Source organism: Maniola jurtina, chromosome 4, assembly GCF_905333055.1.
Source record: "Maniola jurtina chromosome 4, ilManJurt1.1, whole genome shotgun sequence".
Taxonomy (NCBI): domain Eukaryota; kingdom Metazoa; phylum Arthropoda; class Insecta; order Lepidoptera; family Nymphalidae; genus Maniola; species Maniola jurtina.
In genome coordinates this window covers 12,994,507-13,016,773 of record NC_060032.1, presented here as the reverse complement: position 1 = coordinate 13,016,773, position 22,267 = coordinate 12,994,507, and the positions used below count along the sequence as shown (strand labels likewise).

The 22,267-nt window shown below is 37.3% G+C and overlaps 1 protein-coding gene across 1 annotated transcript; it reads right to left on the bottom strand.

Annotated features, from left to right (window-relative positions):
• Positions 1-1,754: 1,754 nt before the first annotated feature.
• Positions 1,755-10,333, bottom strand: LOC123881317 (chymotrypsin-2-like). The gene is made up of 5 exons (XM_045930032.1): positions 10,160-10,333; positions 8,253-8,427; positions 7,621-7,867; positions 6,833-6,979; positions 1,755-1,997 (listed from the first exon to the last, which is right to left on the bottom strand). The coding sequence occupies exons 1-5, from the start codon at positions 10,209-10,211 to the stop codon at positions 1,839-1,841; spliced, it is 780 nt and encodes a 259-aa protein (XP_045785988.1). The 5' UTR covers positions 10,212-10,333; the 3' UTR covers positions 1,755-1,838.
• Between the last annotated feature and the right edge of the window lie 11,934 nt (positions 10,334-22,267).

The window sequence follows — 22,267 nt, the reverse complement described above, 5'->3', positions numbered from 1 at the left end:
TGATATCCGCATAACCGCCAGTCCGTTGAGGAACAAACACAGGTTTTAGTGGGTGCAAGCCCCACATAACCTTTGCGTGAGGCATTTCCTGTGTATAAGAAAAAAAAAAAAGGGGCGTCTTCTTGACTCCCTACAACTTGTTTACCTCAGACCTTGTCCCTTAAGTCTTTCTCCCCTTTCTGGGGCAGACATTCACTTCACGTCTGTTAGCGGGCTATATATCTCAGAATTGAAATAGATAGAGAGTTGAAATTTTCAGTGTGAATTGCTGCTTATAAATAAAACTTTCAAAACAGCCGGTTATATCTTGTACGGAACCCTTCGTGTGCGGATCCGACTCGTACTTGGCCAGTTTTTGACAGCTATCAGTATTCTTAGTACGACTTTGTTTATCTCGCCAAATACTGATAGAACATCGAACATCAAACACTAGAAGGAGGAGAATTTTCGGACACGAATTTCGTTGGCGATTTGCCGCTAGTTTTGTCTCTGGTATGAATAATTTTCTATGCGGATGGGCTGTAAATGTAGCTCGTTCATAACATATTATGAGCGAGCTAATCTGGTGGTGGTTTTTATTCGTTTTTCCGACCATTTTCCACACCATAGAGTGGCAAAACGAATAAAATCATTAAGCCTTTAACGGTAGAGCTATTCTGAAAAATGGCCTAAGTCTGAAAACTTTGATGGCCCCTCCATTTCCTTATTTTTTTGTGGCTAGTTATCAACTTAGCAAGCAAACAGCAAAGCCGTGCCGCCAAGCTATTTAGCGTTCATGTTGATGTTTCATACTTAATAACTCAATCGATAGCGATGACATTATGAGTATAATGCAATAGGAAGGAAGCTTTATTATTTAAAAGGGGCGCGCTTTCTTCTTAAAAGCTTTTTATTATATTAAGGTAAATACCTTCTATGTTAGTGAGTGTCTAAACTCACTCGCAAAGTAAAGGAAGCCTTTTTCCATAATTAGCTATTATTACATTTTAAACTAAATGTATTGAAGATTTCTTTACGTGTACATATTTTCTACAAAAATTATTATTATTTACGAACAATTTACTTTCTTCTTTTTTAAAAAAACTGGTCATGTTTTTATTATAACTAGTATTCCCCTTTTAAAGCTTGTGCCAGGAGTAAGTAGTATAATGGGTGGGGCTAGGCTTTGAACCGCCGCCGACCTTTCGGAGTTCATTCTTTCTTCTTTTATCGTTCTTTAATCGTTGAGCTATTGGGACTCTATATACGAGTAGTTCAATGGATAAAAGAACAATGGATACAATTTTAAGAATTTGATCAGTGATTGAAGATTCAATATATATAATATTAAAGAAAACAAAATACGTAAGTAGTTAAGGTGTAATGATTATGTTATATCTAGGTAATACAAGAAAATCTACCTACAACTAAGCTATTATACCTAACAGTAGCAGGGAATCCATACATTCTGAGAATTTTACACAGCAATTTAAAAAAAAAAAAAGAATATTAGCCATTTTAAATGACTAATATTCCCCTTTCCTCTCCAACTAAGCGTCAGGCTTGTGCTAGGAGTAGGTACGACAATAGTGCAACGGGCGGGGTTTGAACCGTCGACCTTTCGGTTTTCAGTCCACTCCTTTACCGGTTGAGCTATTGAGGCTCTAATTTAATTTATAATAATAATAATTTATGCACGAAGCTTATTAGGTATATTATAGTAATTATTATTATTGTATGACATTTTATTTTATTTAACAATTTATATTTAAGTAATAAGTAGGTAGGTACTGTGTGTAGGTAGGTAGGTACTTGTATTGTAGTGTAGGTAGGTACTATGCTGCCTTCTTGATATATATCTAAGTTTCTTGACTACCAATTTCAGTCTTCTCCACGATCCAGTCCTTGAAAGCGAAGACCCTGGAGTAGACGTCAGGGTAGCCCTTCGCACATGGTACTCCCCAAGAGACCACACCAACGACCTTGCCGTCTTCCACCAATGGACCTCCGGAATCGCCCTAAAAGAAAAATGATTGAAAAATCGGATTGAATTGAGAATCTCATTCAGTTCCTCAACTCAATCAACATGTTATAGGCATTTAAGGACCGATTTTTCACCCGTCAAATAACTTTTATTCTATTTATAAGGAATAAAGACAGATTTCCTAAAGAAAATCGTCAAATCCTGAAAATTCCTCAGATAAAATTTATTTGACGAAATAAAGATAATAATAATTAGAATAATAGCTTAGTTGTAGGTAGATTTTCTTGTATTACCTAGATATAACATAATCATTACACCTTAACTACTTACGTATTTTGTTTTCTTTAATATTATATATATTGAATCTTCAATCACTGATCAAATTCTCAAAGTAGAATACAAGAATACTTCTAGTTTGGGTGTTAGTTGTCACATCGGAACAGAAAACTCTACCATATAAACATACACTTAAAATCATAATCGATTGCGTATTGATGAAAAATACATTTCATTTCAAATTCACAGTGGTGAAAAATTTTTTGGTTCATGCAAACTGCAAACGTTATGTACTACGTCAACTAAAATTTCAATTTGCAAGGGTGTCGAATTTTTAGACTCACACTAATTGGAGTGCATTGTATTTACGTTGAAATCCAATACAGCCAGCTCACAGAATATCAACTAGGCGGCGAACTGAACATGTTGCTTTTTATACACGCTATTTTATACTTCCATACATTTTTCATCCATACTAGGTATATCATCCATACTACATAGTATTTCATCCATAATAAGTACTTATTATAAATCCGAAAGTGTGTCTGCCCGTTTTCTATTGAGCTTTTCATGACCTATCCGTTGAATATTCGTTTTATAACTCTTTATCCAAGATTTTCTTTTAGAAAGTACGACTTTCAGAGACTCATATATCCGAAAATTTGTTTTCCTTGCGAAGTTTTCCTTTACCGAAGGATGTGCGATGAATAGTAAGTTAAGCACATAAGTTGTATTGATCCGTAATTAGATTCCACAGCTTCCTGATCAACTCACTTCATTATGAAAACCACAAATAGGTAAGAAGATAAATGTTTTTTCCATATTGAAGAAATAGTAAATGACTTCGTCTATGTGGATTTTTTTAAATCCCGTGGGAACTCTTTGATTTTCCAGGATAAAAAGTAAGTATAGGTAGTTTATATCCATTTCCGGGATGCAAGCTATTGTCTATAATTATTTCATACGAAATAAATAACACACGCGACTTCGTATAGGTACCTACGTGGATTAAAGATTTTGAAAAGTAAAAGGAACTCTTTGTTTTTTCGGGACAAAAAAATAGCCTACGTCTGACCCCGGAATGCAACCTATCTCTGTGCCTACCTTTTGTCAAAATCGGTTAAACGAATGGGCCGTGAAAAGCTAGTAGATAGACAAACGGACACACATTAATTATAATGAGTACCTATTTATTTATGGATTAGATTGGGCAATAACTAATAGGTATTCCACTTGCCCCACTAACTAAGCTTGAACATCTGAAAAGAAATCTACGACGACAACAGCTGTAGGTATTGCGGTGGGCTTAAGTAGGTACCTACATTTCACGGAGCCTACGCCCGGTTATATGCATTGTGGTTAATTCTGTACACAATCTCCACAGATTAACTGGTTTACTCATCTGTGACAATCTCTGAACTCTACTAAAATGACAGATCCAAATCTATTACTATTTCATAGTGCTTCCTGCGGGAAAGATAGCTCACTAGAATTAAACCTATCAATCTAGTTTAGTTTAGAGATAGTGCGCAACAGAATTGGTCATAATGTATGACGTAGTTCATGCATGACGGTGCTCTATCTTTGCATAACCGCATGGCACGACCCTCCCTGAGTTAATTCTGTGTTTTCTGACCCTAATTGTGCACGCTTCAGAGTGAGTTAGAGTGACGCAACTCTCGGTTTGATCCTGAAGGACAATAAGTCAAAAACAGGCTATGAGTGACGTGATATCAAAGAAAATAGGGGATTCATAGGCTACCTAGCGTCAAATGTGGAACATTTGACGCCTGCCAGTGTCGTTGAAGCGTCGACGTTTTACCATAGTACTGAACTGTGACGCTATACCATCATCGACTATAATCATAAATATAAATGAATGTTATGGTGTTAACCAGCCTCATATTAATAAATACAAGTAAGCAATGTGCTTTGCTCTATTAAAAGATTAAATATGGATGAAATAGCAAAAAGTCGTGGTACGTATTATGCACCTCACGCACGTCGTCTAAGTCGATTTTACATACATCTACATAATTTTAACATATATGCATATTATAATTCAGTAAGGGTTTATTTAAAGATCCCTCAAATAAGGAAAACGGAGTCAACGCACCAAGACGCGTCATACGAAAATTGCGTTAGTATTCATCGGGGGACGTGACGGCTTTTATTAGTTTCATCGTCTTAGATTATGTAAATAGATGGGGTTGACGCCCTGGCCGCCAACCCCATCTATTTACATAATATGGATCCGAGATATGATCACTAACTATGGGCCTCGTAAACTGACTGTATAGATAGTAGGTATTGATAGAAGTAAAGAAAGATATAATAATATTATAATGGGTCGAAATAAGATGCGTGGTGTGTGGTACAAAAATGGACTCCACTCAGCATTAACTGCGTCTGTGTCGGGAACACAGGCACAGCGCTGGTCTTCCGTGGAGCCAGAAGGTTTGGACAATTACGTCGAAATCTATAGAGTGCACTTCGACATTGTTTAGAATTAAGTTTCAGTTAAAACGGGAGAAATTTATGCCAGCGGCATAGCGCTGTCTCGTTTTTACAAAGGCGCTCTATAAGTATAGATGTCAGTCTTAGATCATTAGATGTTTAACCATTGATATTGGAAGCGCCACCCCTATTTATTCTGAGTGTATAACAAAAGACCTATTAGTCTGGTAATCAAAGACAGATTTAGACACAACATATCGATCTCTACGTGAGGTAATCTAATCGCAGCACCACAGTTTGCGTAGCAAATTCAAGTTTATGTTCATGAAAGCTTGGCACTGCATGTTAAACAATTTCAAATACGCAGTTGGAATGGCTTTGTCAGCTAACAAGTTATTCTCTACAATATTGCATTCGTCGTTGAATTCGCCGTCGCCGCTACCAGTAAATCCATACTATTAATATAAAAAAAATTCAAAAGAAAAATAAAACCGACTTCAAAACCACAAGCACTAAAAAGTAAAAAATAACTTTTGTGTAGCTACACGTGTAATGTGCCTAGGTATGAAGTCAAGCGAGCATATTAAAACAAAATTAGAAATCCAAGAGTGCAATCCATGCAGGTTTTCTCATGATATTTTCCATCACCGTTAAAGCAATTCAATTGCTTGAAACGCTTACAACTTCGAAAAGCTAGGGGTGCGTGTCCGGGATCGAACCCCCAGCTCACGAATAGAAGGTGGGCGTCTTAACCACTAGCCTACCACGGATCGTCACAGCAAAGCGTTCAAAGGAAATTCAATTCGTCAGCGTTGAGGAAGGCTGTTCATTAGACCCTAAAATCTGATTTAGAGAATAGCAGTTCTATTAGAGAGATGCATAGACCTTTGTAGTCATGTTATTACAGTTGGCACTGTATTGACGTGAAATGGGACTAATTTGGGTTTGCCAATTACGTAATCAAATCGATAGGTATCTACTTTCATAACAGCATTGCAAATAGGTATTCACTGTAAAATTTAGGTTTTGAAAAGCAACTAATAATTTAACGATTTATTTTTAAAAAGACCATATGAATGACCATACCTACCTAAATACTTAATCCAAGTTCAAAATATAAGTAAGTGCCTACTTAGCTGTCTTGCCACAAACTGACTAACTGACACTGACTTCCAAAAAGGAGGTGGTTCCCAATTCGGCCCATTTTTTTTAATGTATGTAAAGCGATTTTTCGAGGTTTCTGGACCAATTTGCATATTTTTTTTTTAATATATCTCATACTAGACGATGCCCGCGACTTCGTCCGCGTGGAATTAGGTTTTTAAAAATCCCGTGGGAACTCTTTGATTTTTCGGGATAAAAAGTAGCCTATGTGCTAATCCAGAGTATAATCTATCTCCATTCTAAATTTCGGCCCAATCCGTCCAGTAGTTTTTGCGTGAAGGAGTAACAAACATACACACACACCAAACACACACACACACACATACAAACTTTAGCCTTTATAATATTAGTGTTATACAAAGCACAAAAACATAAGTTTGAACCCCGCCTAAAGTTTTTACGGTAAGACCGTAAAGCACAGTTCACCACAGTAAGATAACTTCTAACACGTCGAGTTTTCGGCGTCACTGGCTGGCGTCAAATATACCTACAATTGACGCAGGTAGCCTTAAAGTAGTACTATTTTTCTTTGATTTTACGTCACCATATCCTAATTTGACATATTGCCGATTCAGGATCAAACCGAGAGTTCCCTCATTCCATTTCACTCTGATGTAGGTGAATTTGAAAGGCAGACAGACAGACGGACGGACAGACGGACAGTTGAGGATCACACTAATATTATAAAGGCGAAAGTTTGTATGTGTGTGTGTGTGTATGTGTGTGTGTGTATGTTTGTTACTCCTTCGCGCTAAAACTACCGAACGGATTGGGCTGAAATTTAGAATGGAGATAGATTATTTAAATATTAGCACATAGGCTACTTTTTATCCCGGAAAATCAAAGAGTTCCCACGGGATTTTTAAAAAACTACATCCACGCGAACGAAGTCGCGGGCATCAGCTAGTTAGTAATAGAATCCCGTTGGCACCCTTTCGGTATTGAAAGAAAAAGGTTTTTCAGTCTACTTACATGGCAAGCGCCTTCACCGGCTTTCGTCAAGGAACAAATCTGGGTGTCGTAGACTTGGTTGACGTTGCTGTAGATCTTCTGACAGTCGGCCACGCTCAGCGCAGACAGCTCGATGATTTGCAGCTTGTCGGGTAGATTGCCGGGATACTGAAACATATATTTCATCATATACTGAAACATATACGTATATTTCAGCAGTTTGGTCTATGGTCATATATTTCAAACAACTATGTCACTCGGACCCGGACAACGAATCAATTGAAACCTCATTCATCAAATTGGCCCAGTAGTTTAGGCACTACGGTGGAACACACAGAATCTGGATACAAACCTACATACATACATACATACTTACATACATACATACATAGACTGTTAAAATCATAACCCTTCCTTTTGGCTTTGCCGCAGTCAGGTAAAAACCTCACGCTCGCCTCATCCCCATTTCTTTTTCTGTTCGGTACCTGAAGGGTGCCAATGGGAACCTATTACTAAACCCCCTCTGTCCGCCCATTTTCTTCATAGGCTACACCAGGTTGTCAAATACTAACGCTCCGTCTTACCTGTGCAGTTAAAATATCACAGGCAAGACTGAGAACTGCGCAATTTAATCTTTCGCATCTTTTGGAACTGCGCGGGATACTGTCTTGCCATCCACACGCACGCCCATAACTGCGCAAACTGGCTTGTGCAGGTAAGGTAGACGTAAGATGGAGCGTGTAGACGGAGGTTTACTCAGTGATCACTCTCACCACGCTGACATAATCTTACTGACCAAAAGTTCTTACCGAAATTCTGCCCCATCCAGTCAGTATCAGATCCGCTCCGCCTTCAGTATTGCTGTCAGGCAGCGCTATAGGTTGCACCAGGTCACTGAACTCTATCTCAGTGGCCACTCTGACCACGCTGACGTCATTACTGATCAGCATGCTATTGTATTCCTCGTGTACTATGATTCTCTCCACGGAATATTTGTCGCCACCGCTTGTGAGGCTGTTGGTTCCGACTACTACTTTCATTGCGAATGCTGATTGGCTGAAATAAATAGTAAAGTTTATTCTCTTGCCAGAGTTTTTATTATGGTCTGGGCAAATGCATTTATGATTGCAGGTTGAGATGCAAGTTGAACTGGCTTATCAGACCAGGCTTAGCCTTGGCTGGAATCGGAAAGTTCTAGATTGGAGATTGCGAACTAGTAAGTGTAGTATAGGGCGCCTGAAGATGGATTGGCGATATAATGAGGGTGGTGGAAAGTGGTAGCCACTTCAGCTTCGCGATTCGTTAAGCTAGGCCTGTCACTCTGGTTCTTCTATGGACCTCCTCATTTCTGATTTGATCACGTAGAGTAACTTCAAGCATAGCTCTCTCCATCGCATCGGAAGGATAACATTAGGTACCTATAGAATCTTTAAATCCTTACCCGACAGTACAATGAGCAGCTGTCAAAATCCATCGATTGCTTATAATGGATCCCCCGCAGAAGTGTGAGTTGAATAAGGACCTCAATGATGCCTGGTAGGGAGCTCCACCTTCAGGAGCATCCTCTCCCCCCACTATACGAGGTAGTGGCTCAAAGGACTTTGGGAGCAGGAATCCTAGAAATATGATTAACAAACTGATATTTATTTGATCTAGACCCTAGGGTTTTCACGAAGTGTTTGGCAAGAGCTGGCAAGAAACTCCTTTCAAAAGGAAAAATGTTAGCTTATATAAATGTAACAAGATGTAGGTAACTTAATATGCTTACTTCTGGCAGGTTACTAGAGTTTACCAAAATGTTATTGGAGGAAAGTGGATACTTGACCCTTAGCGAACTCCCAATACTCATACCTAAGTTGCGTGAATAGGGCATTAATCTGAAATCTGATCTTATTAAAAAACTAGCTGTGCCCGCGACTTCGTTCGCGTGGAATAGTGACTTTTCGGGCAGCATGTATACGTTAAAAATGTTCGCCGTGATTCTTTAAATTGACATAACTTTTTTATTTATGAACCGATTGACATGAAATAAACACTAAATGTTAAGTGAAGCTTACTACAATATATTAGTGAAAACCGTATCTAAATCGAATAAGCCGTTTCTGATATTAGCGTGCACAAACACACAGACAAACAGACAAAAAAAAAATTAATTACAATTTCGGGTTCGGCATCGATATAATAACAACCCCTGCTACTTTTTTTTATATATTTCCATTGTACAGACACCACTTTTCTACAATTTTATTATATGTATATGTATAGACTAGACGCTAACCTTTCAATCGCACCAAAAGTTTTTGTAATAAGATCATGTATTATCGCTCTTAGCAAAAAAACTAACACGTTTAATAATAAATAATGGGTGACTATTTAACAGTTCTTGGTTTTTAGTTTTAGTTTTGAAAAATAAACACATTACCTAATTTTATTTTTTTAGTGAAACCTTCGATGAGTACCAACCGCGGCGGCGCTACGGCCTTTAGGTCGCCAAAAATAAAAAAAATACTAGACACAAAATTTTGTAGCCATCACTGGGAATTAGATCTCCCTCACCTATCACTATAGACACCTATTTGTCCCCCTGTATCCCAAAACCCCCAAATAAAATACCAACCGAGTGAAAAGTACATGTTACAAACAAGATTACCTATTAAAAGTTTTTTCTCAAAATACAGAGATACAATATTTATTTTCTGGTATCGGAAAGTTTTGTAAAGACGCCGAGCCCCTTTGGCATCCCAGATGATTGTAGTTATAATTTGTTTTGCTTCGAGAAATCGTGGGTTTTGAGGAGTAAGTAACTTGATAAGAGCTAGGTATATTGTACCTATGGTATAAACAAAGTGATTGAATGTGGCTAAATAAAATAATTGCAGGAGTAAGAGCCGTAAGAAGCGAGAAAACTGAAACAAATTTTTCAGTATTGAAAGCACAATTAATGACTTCAGTAACAAACAGTAGCCATGGTATTGGCCCATGACAAAGAAATTGGGCTCTTTTGGTTCTTGTATCAGTTGAAATTTAAAGTAGGTAGGTACATTATTATGGGTTTTCATTTATTTTCTCACTAAATTACTGTTTAGAAAAATAAATAAGTAGGAATTAAATAAAAGTGCGCTTCGGTCACCTACGAAACCAATAACCATGGACGAAATAAATACCTTTCGTCCGTGAACAATGAACATATGAAACATGAACATATTTGACCACTAACTGGCCACCTATTAGAGAAACTAACAAGTTTTAAATTCTCAGAGAAAGTAGAAAAAGCATAGTTATTACAAAGTAATTTCTCCAAATATTTCAAATAATTAACAATTCTGATAAACGTAAAGTTAAACTTACCGTGTGAAAGGGACATGTAAGAAAATACATAAACTAAAAATTTTTGCCACATTTTATTTAAAGTATTAAAATTATTTCAACGTTTAAAATTCTAAGACAGGGAAGACGGGTGTAACTTGAAAATCTTGAAGTGATCTATTTTATAGCATCCTTGAGTACTAACACTTGATTTTATAAGTACTATAGGTAGCTACTAAGTAGGTACGAGTATTATGTAGCCCCCACTTCATAGTTTTAATAAGTTATCTAATGAACCGAGAGCCGCCGTTAGGAGATTTGAAGATCCTTGAAAAAGGTTAAAAGACCTGGAAGTGGTTCTTCAACGTTATCAACTGTTTACGGTAAATTAGACCTGTTTCTTAGAAAAAAAAGAAGAATAAAACAGTCTTTATTGCAGATTCCAATGTTTAAACCCCTTCCAAGTTAGCTCGCTTCCATTATCACTTACCACCAGGTGAGATCCCAGGCAAGGACTAATTTGTAAAACATAAAACAATTTGCATCATAAAAACTATCTCAACTCTGAGTTCCTCTCGGCAAAGGCTTCTTCCAACTCTCGTCAATGCTTACCTACGGTGTTGTGCCACCATGAATACCCAGGATGGACCAGCAGTGAGTTTCAGCTCGTCCTACCAACGTCTTTGCTTCCATTTCAACCCTTTGTTTCTTTTCCCCACCACTCATGGGTACCACTGTCGCTATGGTACTCCAAATTGTAGCGATAGGTACCTATCTAAACTTTTGAACGAACACCACAGTTTGTGACGTTCACTTTATATTATAATACTAGCTGTGCCCGCGACTTCGTTCGCGTGGAATAGTGACTTTTCGGGCAGCATATTTTGAATTACATATACCGTCGTTTGCGCGAGGCGTGTAGTACGTACTCTGTACGTTCAAATTGACATAACTTTTTTATTTATGAACCGATTGACATGAAATAAACACTAAATGTTAAGTGAAGCTTATTACAATATATTAGTGAAAACCGTATCTAAATCGAATAAGCCGTTTCTGATATTAGCGTGCACAAACACACAGACAAACAGACAAAAAAAAATAATTACAATTTCGGGTTCGGCATCGATATAATGATATACAAAACAACCCCTGCTACTTTTTTTTATATATTTCCATCGTACAGACACCCCCCCCCCCCCCCCCCAATAAATGATAATTTTTTTACTTAACTATAATGATAATTTTTTACTTCCGCCCTACCTGTAACCAATGCTGCCCTACCTTAAATTTGGGTCTAGCTACAGCACTGCATGTGGCCCGTGTGTTAACTGCTTTATCTTGGTTAATATGTCTGTGATCTCGTTCTCCCTCTGATGTCTGAGCTGGAAAGACGAGCAACGCAAAAGAACCACTCTAACAACTTTCATCATTTATTAAATACCTGTTCAAAACCGCAAACTGGCTCTGAAACTAAAATAAAGTTGGTTATTAAATATAAAGTTGGAGAGCTTTGTAAATATGCGAAAACTGGGTTTCCACGATTGTTAACAATTCCGTATTGCAAGTATTTGTGTATTTGTTTATTTGGGTGAATTTTTGAAAGCTGAATCATCGGGGTTTTGAACCGACTTCCAAAAAGGAAGGAGTCAAAAATTCGGCCCGTTTATACAAAATATGCGAAATATATATTATAAAATTACACATATTTCACCAAATAAATATTTACGTTAGTTTAGTTACATTTATTTTTAATGGTTATACTGTTATTTATATACTGTGTTGTGTAAAGTTGATAATATATTATGTATACATTGCGTAATTTGATGTGCGGTCTATAATAATTATGTTTCAGGAGACTGAAAGGAACGCTTTACAATATAACTAACTACATTAGAAAGACAAAATGGGGTCTCGCCTCATCAATAGTCTCTTTCTCTTAGACTCAAGGCACATTGCGGCAGAATAAAAGAAATTTCTAAAATATTTCATAGCATGTTCCATTTTATGACTTCTCCACTATTTATCATGTAAGGTAAACAATTGCTGTGAACAAAATGAAAAATGCGTACTTCAGTGAGCAACAGTGAAAGAGCATTCATAGCCACGACCACTCTACCAAGAGTGAAAGATTGAGAAGATGATGTCACAGAATAATATAATAGTACTATTATGATGTGTAGCATAAGCCAGAGAAAAAGTACAGCTGCAAGTTTACTTCGTACCATTTTATCAGGAAAGACGATTCGTATTTCGTAAAAATTAAGAGGGCTCTCTCCGTCACTCGTTTCATACAATCGTAGTTCCAATTTCATTTGAATATTAAGCAACCAAAGTCCATGAAATTTTGCAGACATATTCTAGAAACTAATATCTATGTCTGTGGTTTTCCAGATTTCTGTTAAAATATTCGATTTCAAAGTTACGCGGTCTTAAAAATTTTCATACAAATCTTTGAGCCCCTGTAATTTTAAAACTACATATTTTTAGAAAAATCTAAAACACCACAGACACAGATATTAGTTGCTAGAATTTGTCTGTAAAATTTCATGGACTTTGGTTGCTTAATATTCAAATGAAATTGGAACTACGATTGTATGAAACGAGTGACGGAGAGAGCCCTGTTAAGAGGACGCATCACGTCGCCTCCGTTGCAATTATGAGACAATTCATGAAGCGTACCTATTTATTGTTTTTCTAATGTAGTTGCTTCTGCTCTCCCTCAATAGGCCTTAAGCCTTATATTGTAAACTTAAATATAAAATATTTTTAGTATTTTTATTAACAGTGTGATCGTATTTAAGTGTTATTGCCTTATTGAAGCTATGCTACTGAAGGTTGCTGAACTGTGTAACATAATAACTAACCTAAGTACGTACCTACTATAATACCGAAGGCTCATCTGTGAAAGACCCTAATAAGGTACTCATAGTAGGTACTCATAGTTTCGGGGTCAAGTGTTATCTTTATCTATATCGATTTCAATTGTTTTCAAGTAGACATGTAGAGCACGAACTCAAGGGTCAGTACACATCAACAGGGCAAAATGCCTCGTTACCACAACCACTTGTACACTATGCAAGTGGTGAGGATAAAAAAAATATCCGGCTGAGTTTGTTGTGGCCTCTTTTCAGACCGGGCGCGTTTGTTCACTCACGTAAATATTAAGTATTTTATTGCCCTAATTGATAAAAAGTTCATACGTTTAGATACTTTCAAAATAATAATACGATAAAAGAGTCATATTTCATTATAATTTATTACAGAAAATTTTACAAAGTGTAATATTTTTATTTCAGAAAATATTAATTTCCAAGTATGACTTGCACTGGCATTTTCTTAACTAATAAAGGGCTGAGTAATGGCCTTGATGCGCACATGCCTTTTATAGGCAGCGGGAAAATTGTAAAGTCGTTCATTTTGAAACATCCTACCTATATGGTATACCTAACAGCTATAGGATTGTATCAGGTGAGGTTTGAAGAGTAAAGGTAATCGTATACTACGAGAAAAGTCGCAAGAGCTGCAATAGTCGCCAGACCCACAAGAAACGCACTAAGGGCGCCTTCGCCGCAAAGTGCCGCATTACTATTAATTTGCCGCTGCTTTGCAAAATAAAAACCGGCCAAGTGCGAGTCAGACTCGCGCACCGAGGGTTCCGTACAGGTAAAGACCTTTCCTGTACATTGTAAAACGGAATTTCGCGTGCGGGCGGACGGACGGACAGACGCACACACAGACAGACAGACAGACAACAAAGTGATCCTATAAGGGTTCCGTTTTTTCTTTTGAGGTACGGAACCCATTCCGAATTATCTATACTTAAAATAAATAAAATTGGAGTGTCTGTCTGTAATTTCGAAATAACTACCTTTTAAGCTCATAATATGGTTATTTGAACGATACCAACACTGAATCACACGTTTTTAAAATTTTTGTCTGTCTGTCTGTCTGTCTGTCTGTTTGAAAAGGCTAATCTTCGGAACGGCTGGACCGCTTTTGACGGGGTTTTCACAGACAAGTAGAGAATTGACCAGGGAGTAACATAGGCTACTTTTTTAACCGACTTTCAAAAAGGGAGTTGTGTTTTTCTACCTATGTACACCAAAATCTCCGAGATTTCTGAACCGATTTGCGTCATTTCTTTTTTAATCGATAGAGGAACTTTGCGACATTGTTATATATGCGACATAAAAAATTTGGAGTCCAACTCCTCAATCCTGATGCTGCAGGGGATCTGACCAACCACGCGGGCGAAGCTGCGGGCATCAGCTAGTAATGTATATGGATTTACAAAGCAGCGCGGTCCCAACGCGGCAATTTCCAGCGTTATTGTCCCACCCGCGCCGTTCGACGTGGTGTTATCTTGACTGTAAATTAGAAATGTGATATTGTTTGCCAAGTAATTATCTCAGAGTAATACCGTTCCGAAGTCGTGAAGTTACCGAACTAGCTGGAGCACCTTAATTACTTCCAAAATTTTGCTTTTATGAACTCATAACTTATACAAAGGGAATCTGAAATGGATAACCGAAGATATACAAATTATATCTACGCAAGAAATATCTCTTGCTTTTGAGTAATATTGAAGATCTATGGGTGAAATAAAAATGAATAGTCTTTTAACTTTGATATGCCGAGACCGAGACTAAAAGTAAATTATGGCCGTCCCCGGGAAGTAAGCTGACTCTGTACTTGTCATAACTCAAAATTTAAAAACCTCCGACACATAAACCTCTATAAGAAAACTAGAAAAGAGCTGATAACTTTCAAACGGCTGCACCGATTTTCATCGATTATAGCTAAGAACACTCTCGATCAAGCAACCTTTCAAACAAAATAAAACTAAATTAAAATCGGTACATTCGTTTAGGAGCTACGATGTCACACACAGATACACAGATAGATACAAATGTAAAACTTGTAACACCCCTCTTTTTTGGTCGGGGGATAAAAATCGGTTAAGCGGATGGGCCGTGGAAAGCCAGCAGACAGACAGACGTAAATACACTCTTTCGCATTACATTCCACTTTATAAATGCGAAAGTGTGTTTGTATGTTCGTTTGTCCGTCAACCACGTCGCAACGGAGCAACGGATCGATGTGATATTTTTGCATTATAGGATACAGTTTGAACCACCTGGAGACCTGGAGAGGGGAGAGTGTCACAGGCCACTTTTTATCCCGGAAAATCAAAGTATTTTTTATCCCATAAAAGCCGATAAAAAGTCGCTGGCATCATCTAGTTTATAATATTAGTATGGAAGAGACGTCTGGTTAAATAAAATAAAGAAAGTATGTACAAAGTATGTTTGCTCCCGCTGCGAATCTAGGTTTGCTTACACGATACCGCACTCGGCATGATTGCTGGAAAAATGGAATGACGTCATACCAATGAAAGGGAAACACGTCCCAAATAATAATGAAGGTCACTACAAGATAAAATGAAGGACAGAGCAGCGTGACCACTCTTATATTTTACACGACTCTCCAAAAAAATGAGTGTAATGTTTTCAGGGTTCATGTTTGTAGGTTTGTATGGGAGTTTTTGTTTCATTTGGATTTATGGGGTATCGTTAAAATCCTCACATCAACCCGAGTGTTTCTATAATATTTTTGCAAAAATGCAATATGGCAAAGCAGTCGTGTTTTTTAATTATTTTAATTATTTATTATTATTTGCATTTATTAGATTGATTCATCATCATCCTCTCTACCTATCGCCGGGCGCCGGTCTACTACTAAGCGTCAGGTCTTCTCTCAGAATAAGAAGGACTTAGTCCACCACGTTCGCCAAGGGCAGATTAGTAGACTTCCCACACTTTTGACAACATTACGGGAACTCTCAAGGCATGCTGATTTTTTCACCGTGTTTTCCTTCACCGTTAAAGTAAGTAAATGATATTTAACACCCGAAAAACTAGAGGTCCGTGCCCGGGGTGGCGAACCCTTGACTCCCCCGAAAAGGATAGAAATAGGATGGGTGGCCAACTTTGAAGGTCTAATGTAATTTTTGTGGTCCGGTGGAAAACTTCAGCAGTGGCTAGTAGTTACTACAATACCGTTCTAGTAAGATGCCTACTCCTTAATTGGGTTATGGATTAAATAAAACTACCATGTACCTGCATCATAACCACGCTGTCAGTCAGTCGGTCAGATCTAATTCTATCACGAAATAAAATAATGAAATTCTATACCTGTTACCAAACCCAACTTTATTAATCCTGGAAATGTATCCTATTTATAATACATATGTGCGAGTACCTATACCGTATGCGTTTATTAGTCCCAGAATTCCTGTACACGTGCCGCAGTACCTATTGCTACATTGGAATCACTAGCTGGTTCTTCGAACACGCACAGCTTTAATAGGAACTAATTTTACATAGTAAATTCTAAACCGGATTCAAAACAATATCAACATGAACATGTACTGGTTAAACATTCTCTTTGACAAGTGTAAATTAAAAAATTATAACACCCCTGACAAGTGACGGTTACAGTAACTAGAAAAGAGCTGATAATTTTCAAACTGCTGAACCGATTTTCTTGGATTATAGCTAAGAACACTCTCGATCAAGCCACCTTCTTGCACCTTTCAAACAAAAAAAAAACTAAATTAAAATCGGTTCATTAGTTTAGAAGCTACGATGCCACAGACAGATACACAGATACACACGTCAAACTTATAACAGCCCTCTTTTTGGGTTGGGGGTTAAAAATCGCCGGGACACATAGTATTCCGATACACAGTGTGTTGCCGCGATTTTTCAGCACTTCACTCGTACGAAAATAACTCATGATTATTTACTACAAATTAAAATTTGCACAATACATAATATTTATAACAAAATAAAGGACTCAGCTCTATGCCCTCGGCTTCGCCTCGTCCTTCCCATATTAGTAGACCGCTAATTGCTTTACATCCGGCCTGTACAGTAAAATAGGTAAAATACGTCGCTTTTACAGTAACGTGCAGAAATGTTTCACAACACATTCTATTTGTATGCGGCGAAAAGCTCACACTTTACTACATATTCAGCATTCTAGAAGGATTGATCAGAAGAAAAAATAAGCCAGCCCAGAAGAGAAATGTCACTAGATATATTGAGTTTATATATTGAGTCCACAATATTCCAACAGACGAGACATGTGAAAAGGACTGAAAAATCAAAAGTCGGACTGAGTTGTTATTTTTGGCTTTGGCTGGACATCCTGCATGATAAAATCAATATCTAGGCACCAGCGAAGTCTATAATATTGTACAGTGCATTCTGCTGAAGCCGTAGACGGAACTAAATATGAATTTCAATTTTGGCCGGCCTCAGGTAGGGAAATAATGCAGCGTGTACCATTCTATTGTCGAAATAATTTGCTGTGTTCCTAAAATTGAGTGTAGAGCAATAATGTCACGTTATTTATAGCTAGCTAGATATATTCATTTATTCATAAATATTCATAATTATACAATCCTACGTCAATCACAATCATTTTTTTAAATAATAACGTCTTAATAATATAACATGTCATAATAAATTTTTTTTTAAATATAGGTACAATAAAATTAAATATTAATACACAATTTAGTCTTTGATCTTCCCAAGTAGAAATTTATTGTAACTATAGAAAGACTCCTCGACAAGCCAGCTTATCATTTTTCTTTTAAAAATGTTAATATTTTTCGCATTTTTTATGTCGTGGGGGATCCGATTATAAACCTCGGGGCCCATTCCAACCACTGTACGAGAGGCTTTCACAAGCCTGTGATATTTCGCCATCAGGCTATATTGTAGGGAGGTTGCCCACGGCGTGTTTTTGCAGTGATACTGTCGCGATTCTGCCACAGGTCGTATACCTTCGCCCACGTAACAATGATTTTGCATCGCTACTATTATTGATCGATATAGACGTGATGCAACATTGATAAGGTCGCGCGATGAGTGATTACCTCTGAACCACTCTGAACTCCAGTGGAAGCGACTATTGCAAGATGGACTCGGTTGATACCAAGTTGGTCGTGTTGTCTTTGTTGCTATTAACGGAAGCAGGCTCAGCGTGGGCAACGTAAATATGGGTTGCACGTATATTATAATAGGGAAAGGCTGCTAAATCGATGCACAAGCACGCTACGAACGGTCAAAAGTGAAAACGCAACGAAAGTACCGAATGCAGTCTAGTCGCGCGTTAAGGAAACAAGCAACCGAATCGCTGCAAAAAGTGACCGTAGGTGACCTCCTTTATTAAACATCACTGTAAGTGTAGTGAGTATTACCTATAATATAGTCGCTGAGTATTCAAAATGGTCGACGTGATTTTTGCATGGGTTGAAGTTGATTTTTGAGCTGAAGAGTGACTGCTACTTTTTATTCCGAAAAACAAAAGAGGAAAATCAAAGAGTTCACAGTTCCCACGGTATTTTTTAAAAGCACAAATCCACGCGGACAAAGTCGTGTACATCAACTAGTCACCTATAAACTGCCTCTATGAAACTGAAAATTCATTATTCACCGTACTGCCGAGGCAACAAGGGATTTACCGGGACGTGCCCGCGATCGCCATATTGTGAAATGAAAAAGCATCACTGCCGGTGAAAATGCAATATCCGTGCGAGACCGGACGTCGCTGTTACCGCCATTTTGAACTTGATGTATATTACTAAGTAGAAATATTGATTGTTATTGTGGCGTCATACCTTTTGAACATTGATACTGAGAATAGTATTGAATGCATTTTTAACCCCCGACCAAAAAAGAGGGGTGTTATAAGTTTGACGTGTGTATCTGTGTATCTGTCTGTGGCATCGTAGCTCCTAAACTAATGAACCGATTTTAACTTAGTTTTTTTTTTTGTTTGAAAGGTGGCTTGATCGAGAGTGTTCTTAGCTATAATTCAAGAAAATCGGTTCAGCCGTTTGAAAGTTATCAGCTCTTTTCTAGTTATTACTGTAACCTTCACTTGTCGGGGGTGTTATAAATTTTAATTTACACTTGTTGATTCGAGATTTGAATATTCACACCTCCCTCAACAGAGATGCTCAATTTCATCTATTGTCATCCAAACGACACGTAAGTATCAACAAAATTTCCACTCAATGTGATGGGAAAATAATAATATATAAAATAATAGTATAGTAGTTGAAAAATCAGTTATTGATTTAGACGGAATGGCAACATACGAACAAGTAAAACTAATAAAAAGCTTTTATTAAAAAATATATCTTTCAGTATTACGATATTTTCTATATTGGTCGCATGGAAACAGACAGACGCAAAGTAAAAGCTAATCGCGCGTAATTGAGAGGGTTTATCTGTCATTTGTTATCTAAATCCTGGTTTAATACCCTGACGTAGATGTCTGTCGGTTGCCGCATGGATAAAGGAGATTTACCGGAAGGTAATTTTTGGATTACTTATTACAAAAAAAAAGCTTCTGTAAGCTCCTGTGTTCTAACCTTATGTGTTATGGGCGTTGACTGCTATACACATCAAAGCGTGAAATTTAGATACCTTTTTTACCCCCGACCCAAAAAGAGGGGTGTTATAAGTTTGACGTGTGTATCTGTGTATCTGTATCTGTCTGTGGCATCGTAGCTCCTAAACTAATGAACCGATTTTAACTTAGTTTTTTTTTTGTTTGAAAGTTAGCTTGATCGAGAGTGTTCTTAGCTATAATCCAAGAAAATCGGTTCAGCCGTTTGAGGGTTATCAGCTCTTTCCAGTTACTGTACCTTCACTGGTCGGGCGTGTTATGAATTTTTAATTTACACTTGTCTTACTCCATGAATGAGCGTGTGCACGTGCGTTTTAGAATAGAATAGAATAGATTTTTATTCAAATACACTTTTAAAAGTGCTTTTGAATCGTCAAATAATTTACCACTGGTTCGGAATGCCGTTCCTACCGAGAAGAACCAGCAAGAAACTCGGCGGTTGCTCTTTTCAATTATTCAATTTACAAATATTACACTCATTCCGACAAATGACTTTCCCACTTTTCTGAGGCGGAGCGTAGGAGTTGCGAGCTTATTACAGTTTCTAGTTTGCCTATCGTAGAAGTCACAATTTTTTTTATTTTTTTTTTTATTTATTTAAGCACAAAAGTAGCGCGCGTTTATACCGATATGCCAAACCTAAATACGCAGAAAACAAACGATAGTCTGTAATCACCCTTAGAGTCACAAAGTAAAACATTAAAATAAATTAATAAAAACTTCTCGAACGAAGTTGTCTTAATAGTGGAAAAATTCGTGAAAAGAAACAAAATGAGTTTTCGCTACATTAAATTTCACATTAACCTATTTCACGGAGCGACGCCACCGATCCCATTCCGGGTCGCTTGTTTCTTTTATTTTCAAAGTTTTCTAATTACGTACCTTTTTATAAACGTATTAGTTTCAGCAGTGTTTTTGACTTCATTATCATTTACAAAGATAATTATATATTAATCATTCACAAAAGTCTTCTCCCAACCATGAAAGTTTGGAAGTATTAAAGAGACAATTAATATTATTTTTATACGGGACTTCGTCCGCATGGATTTCGTTTTAAGAAAATCCCGTGGGAACTTTTTGATTTTCCGAGATAAAAATAGGTTGCTGGTTGTATTAGTCTCCGGGCAGCAAGCTATCCTTGTACCTTTCTTTAAAATCCACAGAAATCCCGATTATTAATACTAAAAAAATGTGTTAAAATCACTCATATGGATGGGCCATTAAAAGGTAACAAACAAACAGTTAAACGGACTGACATAGACATTAGTATGGATTTTCTAAATTGGTACTTATAATATGGTCTTGAAGATTTCAGTCAGCTACTGAGCCAGGAAATTTCATTTTATATATTTAAATGTTTAATAAATATATTTCATTTGTTACGTTTACCAAGTAAATGTTTTCCCCGAACACATTTATAGAAATACGTAAATGTTGATCTGTACTTGACAACCCGCCTCGGGACTCCAACTTAGTTTACACTTGAAAGAGCCCATTCTAAATGAAAACTAAGTAGGAACTTCCCGTTCACGTATCGCTTGACTTTGTACAGCTTGCAAGTATGCTCAGACTTAAATAAATTGTATTAAACTTGGTTTTGCGTTTCCCACGGAGTGATTTTTAATTTAATTTACTGTAGCGAGTCTTACATAGCAAGGTTAGACGTTTTCCAGACCGTGACTGGAGTCGTTTTGAAGTACTTTTGTGAAATAGTCTTGGCTTTTACTCACGTACATGTACCTAACTCTTTTATTACTAAAACTAAACTCGAAACTAGCATCTAGAATTATCTCGGGTTGGAAACTTATAGTCGGGCATAGGTGCACTAATCCAGTTTTCCCTGGGTTTGTGTGAGTAGATAAATGTGAAGATAGTTTAAAAAAATCGTCAGTGATAACGTCTGTCAAATACAGCCAGCGAAGAATTTAAAGTACAGCCTTAATCCAAGTCGGTATCTATTATGGTTGACTAGGCTATAATAGAACATTAGTGACTCTGTGAAGTTTGCGAAACTTAACAGTCTAAGTATAACTATTCATCCACTTCTTCTAATTGAGTCATCTGTCCAATGATTGGAAAACTAATGGTCGGAGATCGCTGTTGGCCCATTTTTTATCTAAGACTAATGGCACTCTTAGCCGAAACGTAGAAGTACGGAACTTCGAACATCCCCCTCGCATTTCCTGTGTCACGTCATTGGAATACTAAACGATTGCCGTGCACGCCATGGAATGGCCGCTAACGGAAATTGTAATGCCACACAAGTCTATTGTCAATGGTCGAAATAATGCGAAATGACTCTTTGGGTTATAATTTAGGATAGTTTTCTGTTTTTATACCAAAAAACAATTGTGATAGAGAATGAAAAAAAAACATACAAGTCCGTTTATCTGCGATAAGAAGGTGAATGGTATATCCAACGACACCACCATGAGATAGAGAGAAAAAAATCGTCCTCACTTTACGTATAGTACCTCCCTTACAATTATTTAATTCAATTCCAACCCTTCTCATTGTATAAGAGGCACCCAGACACAGAAGTGAGCCAACGATGGGTTAGTGATGATTAGGTAAAAATTGAAATGTTTCTTTTATTGTAGTATCTATTACGATATTAGAGCCTCGATAGCTCAACGGTTGAGGAGCTGAATTCCGAATGGT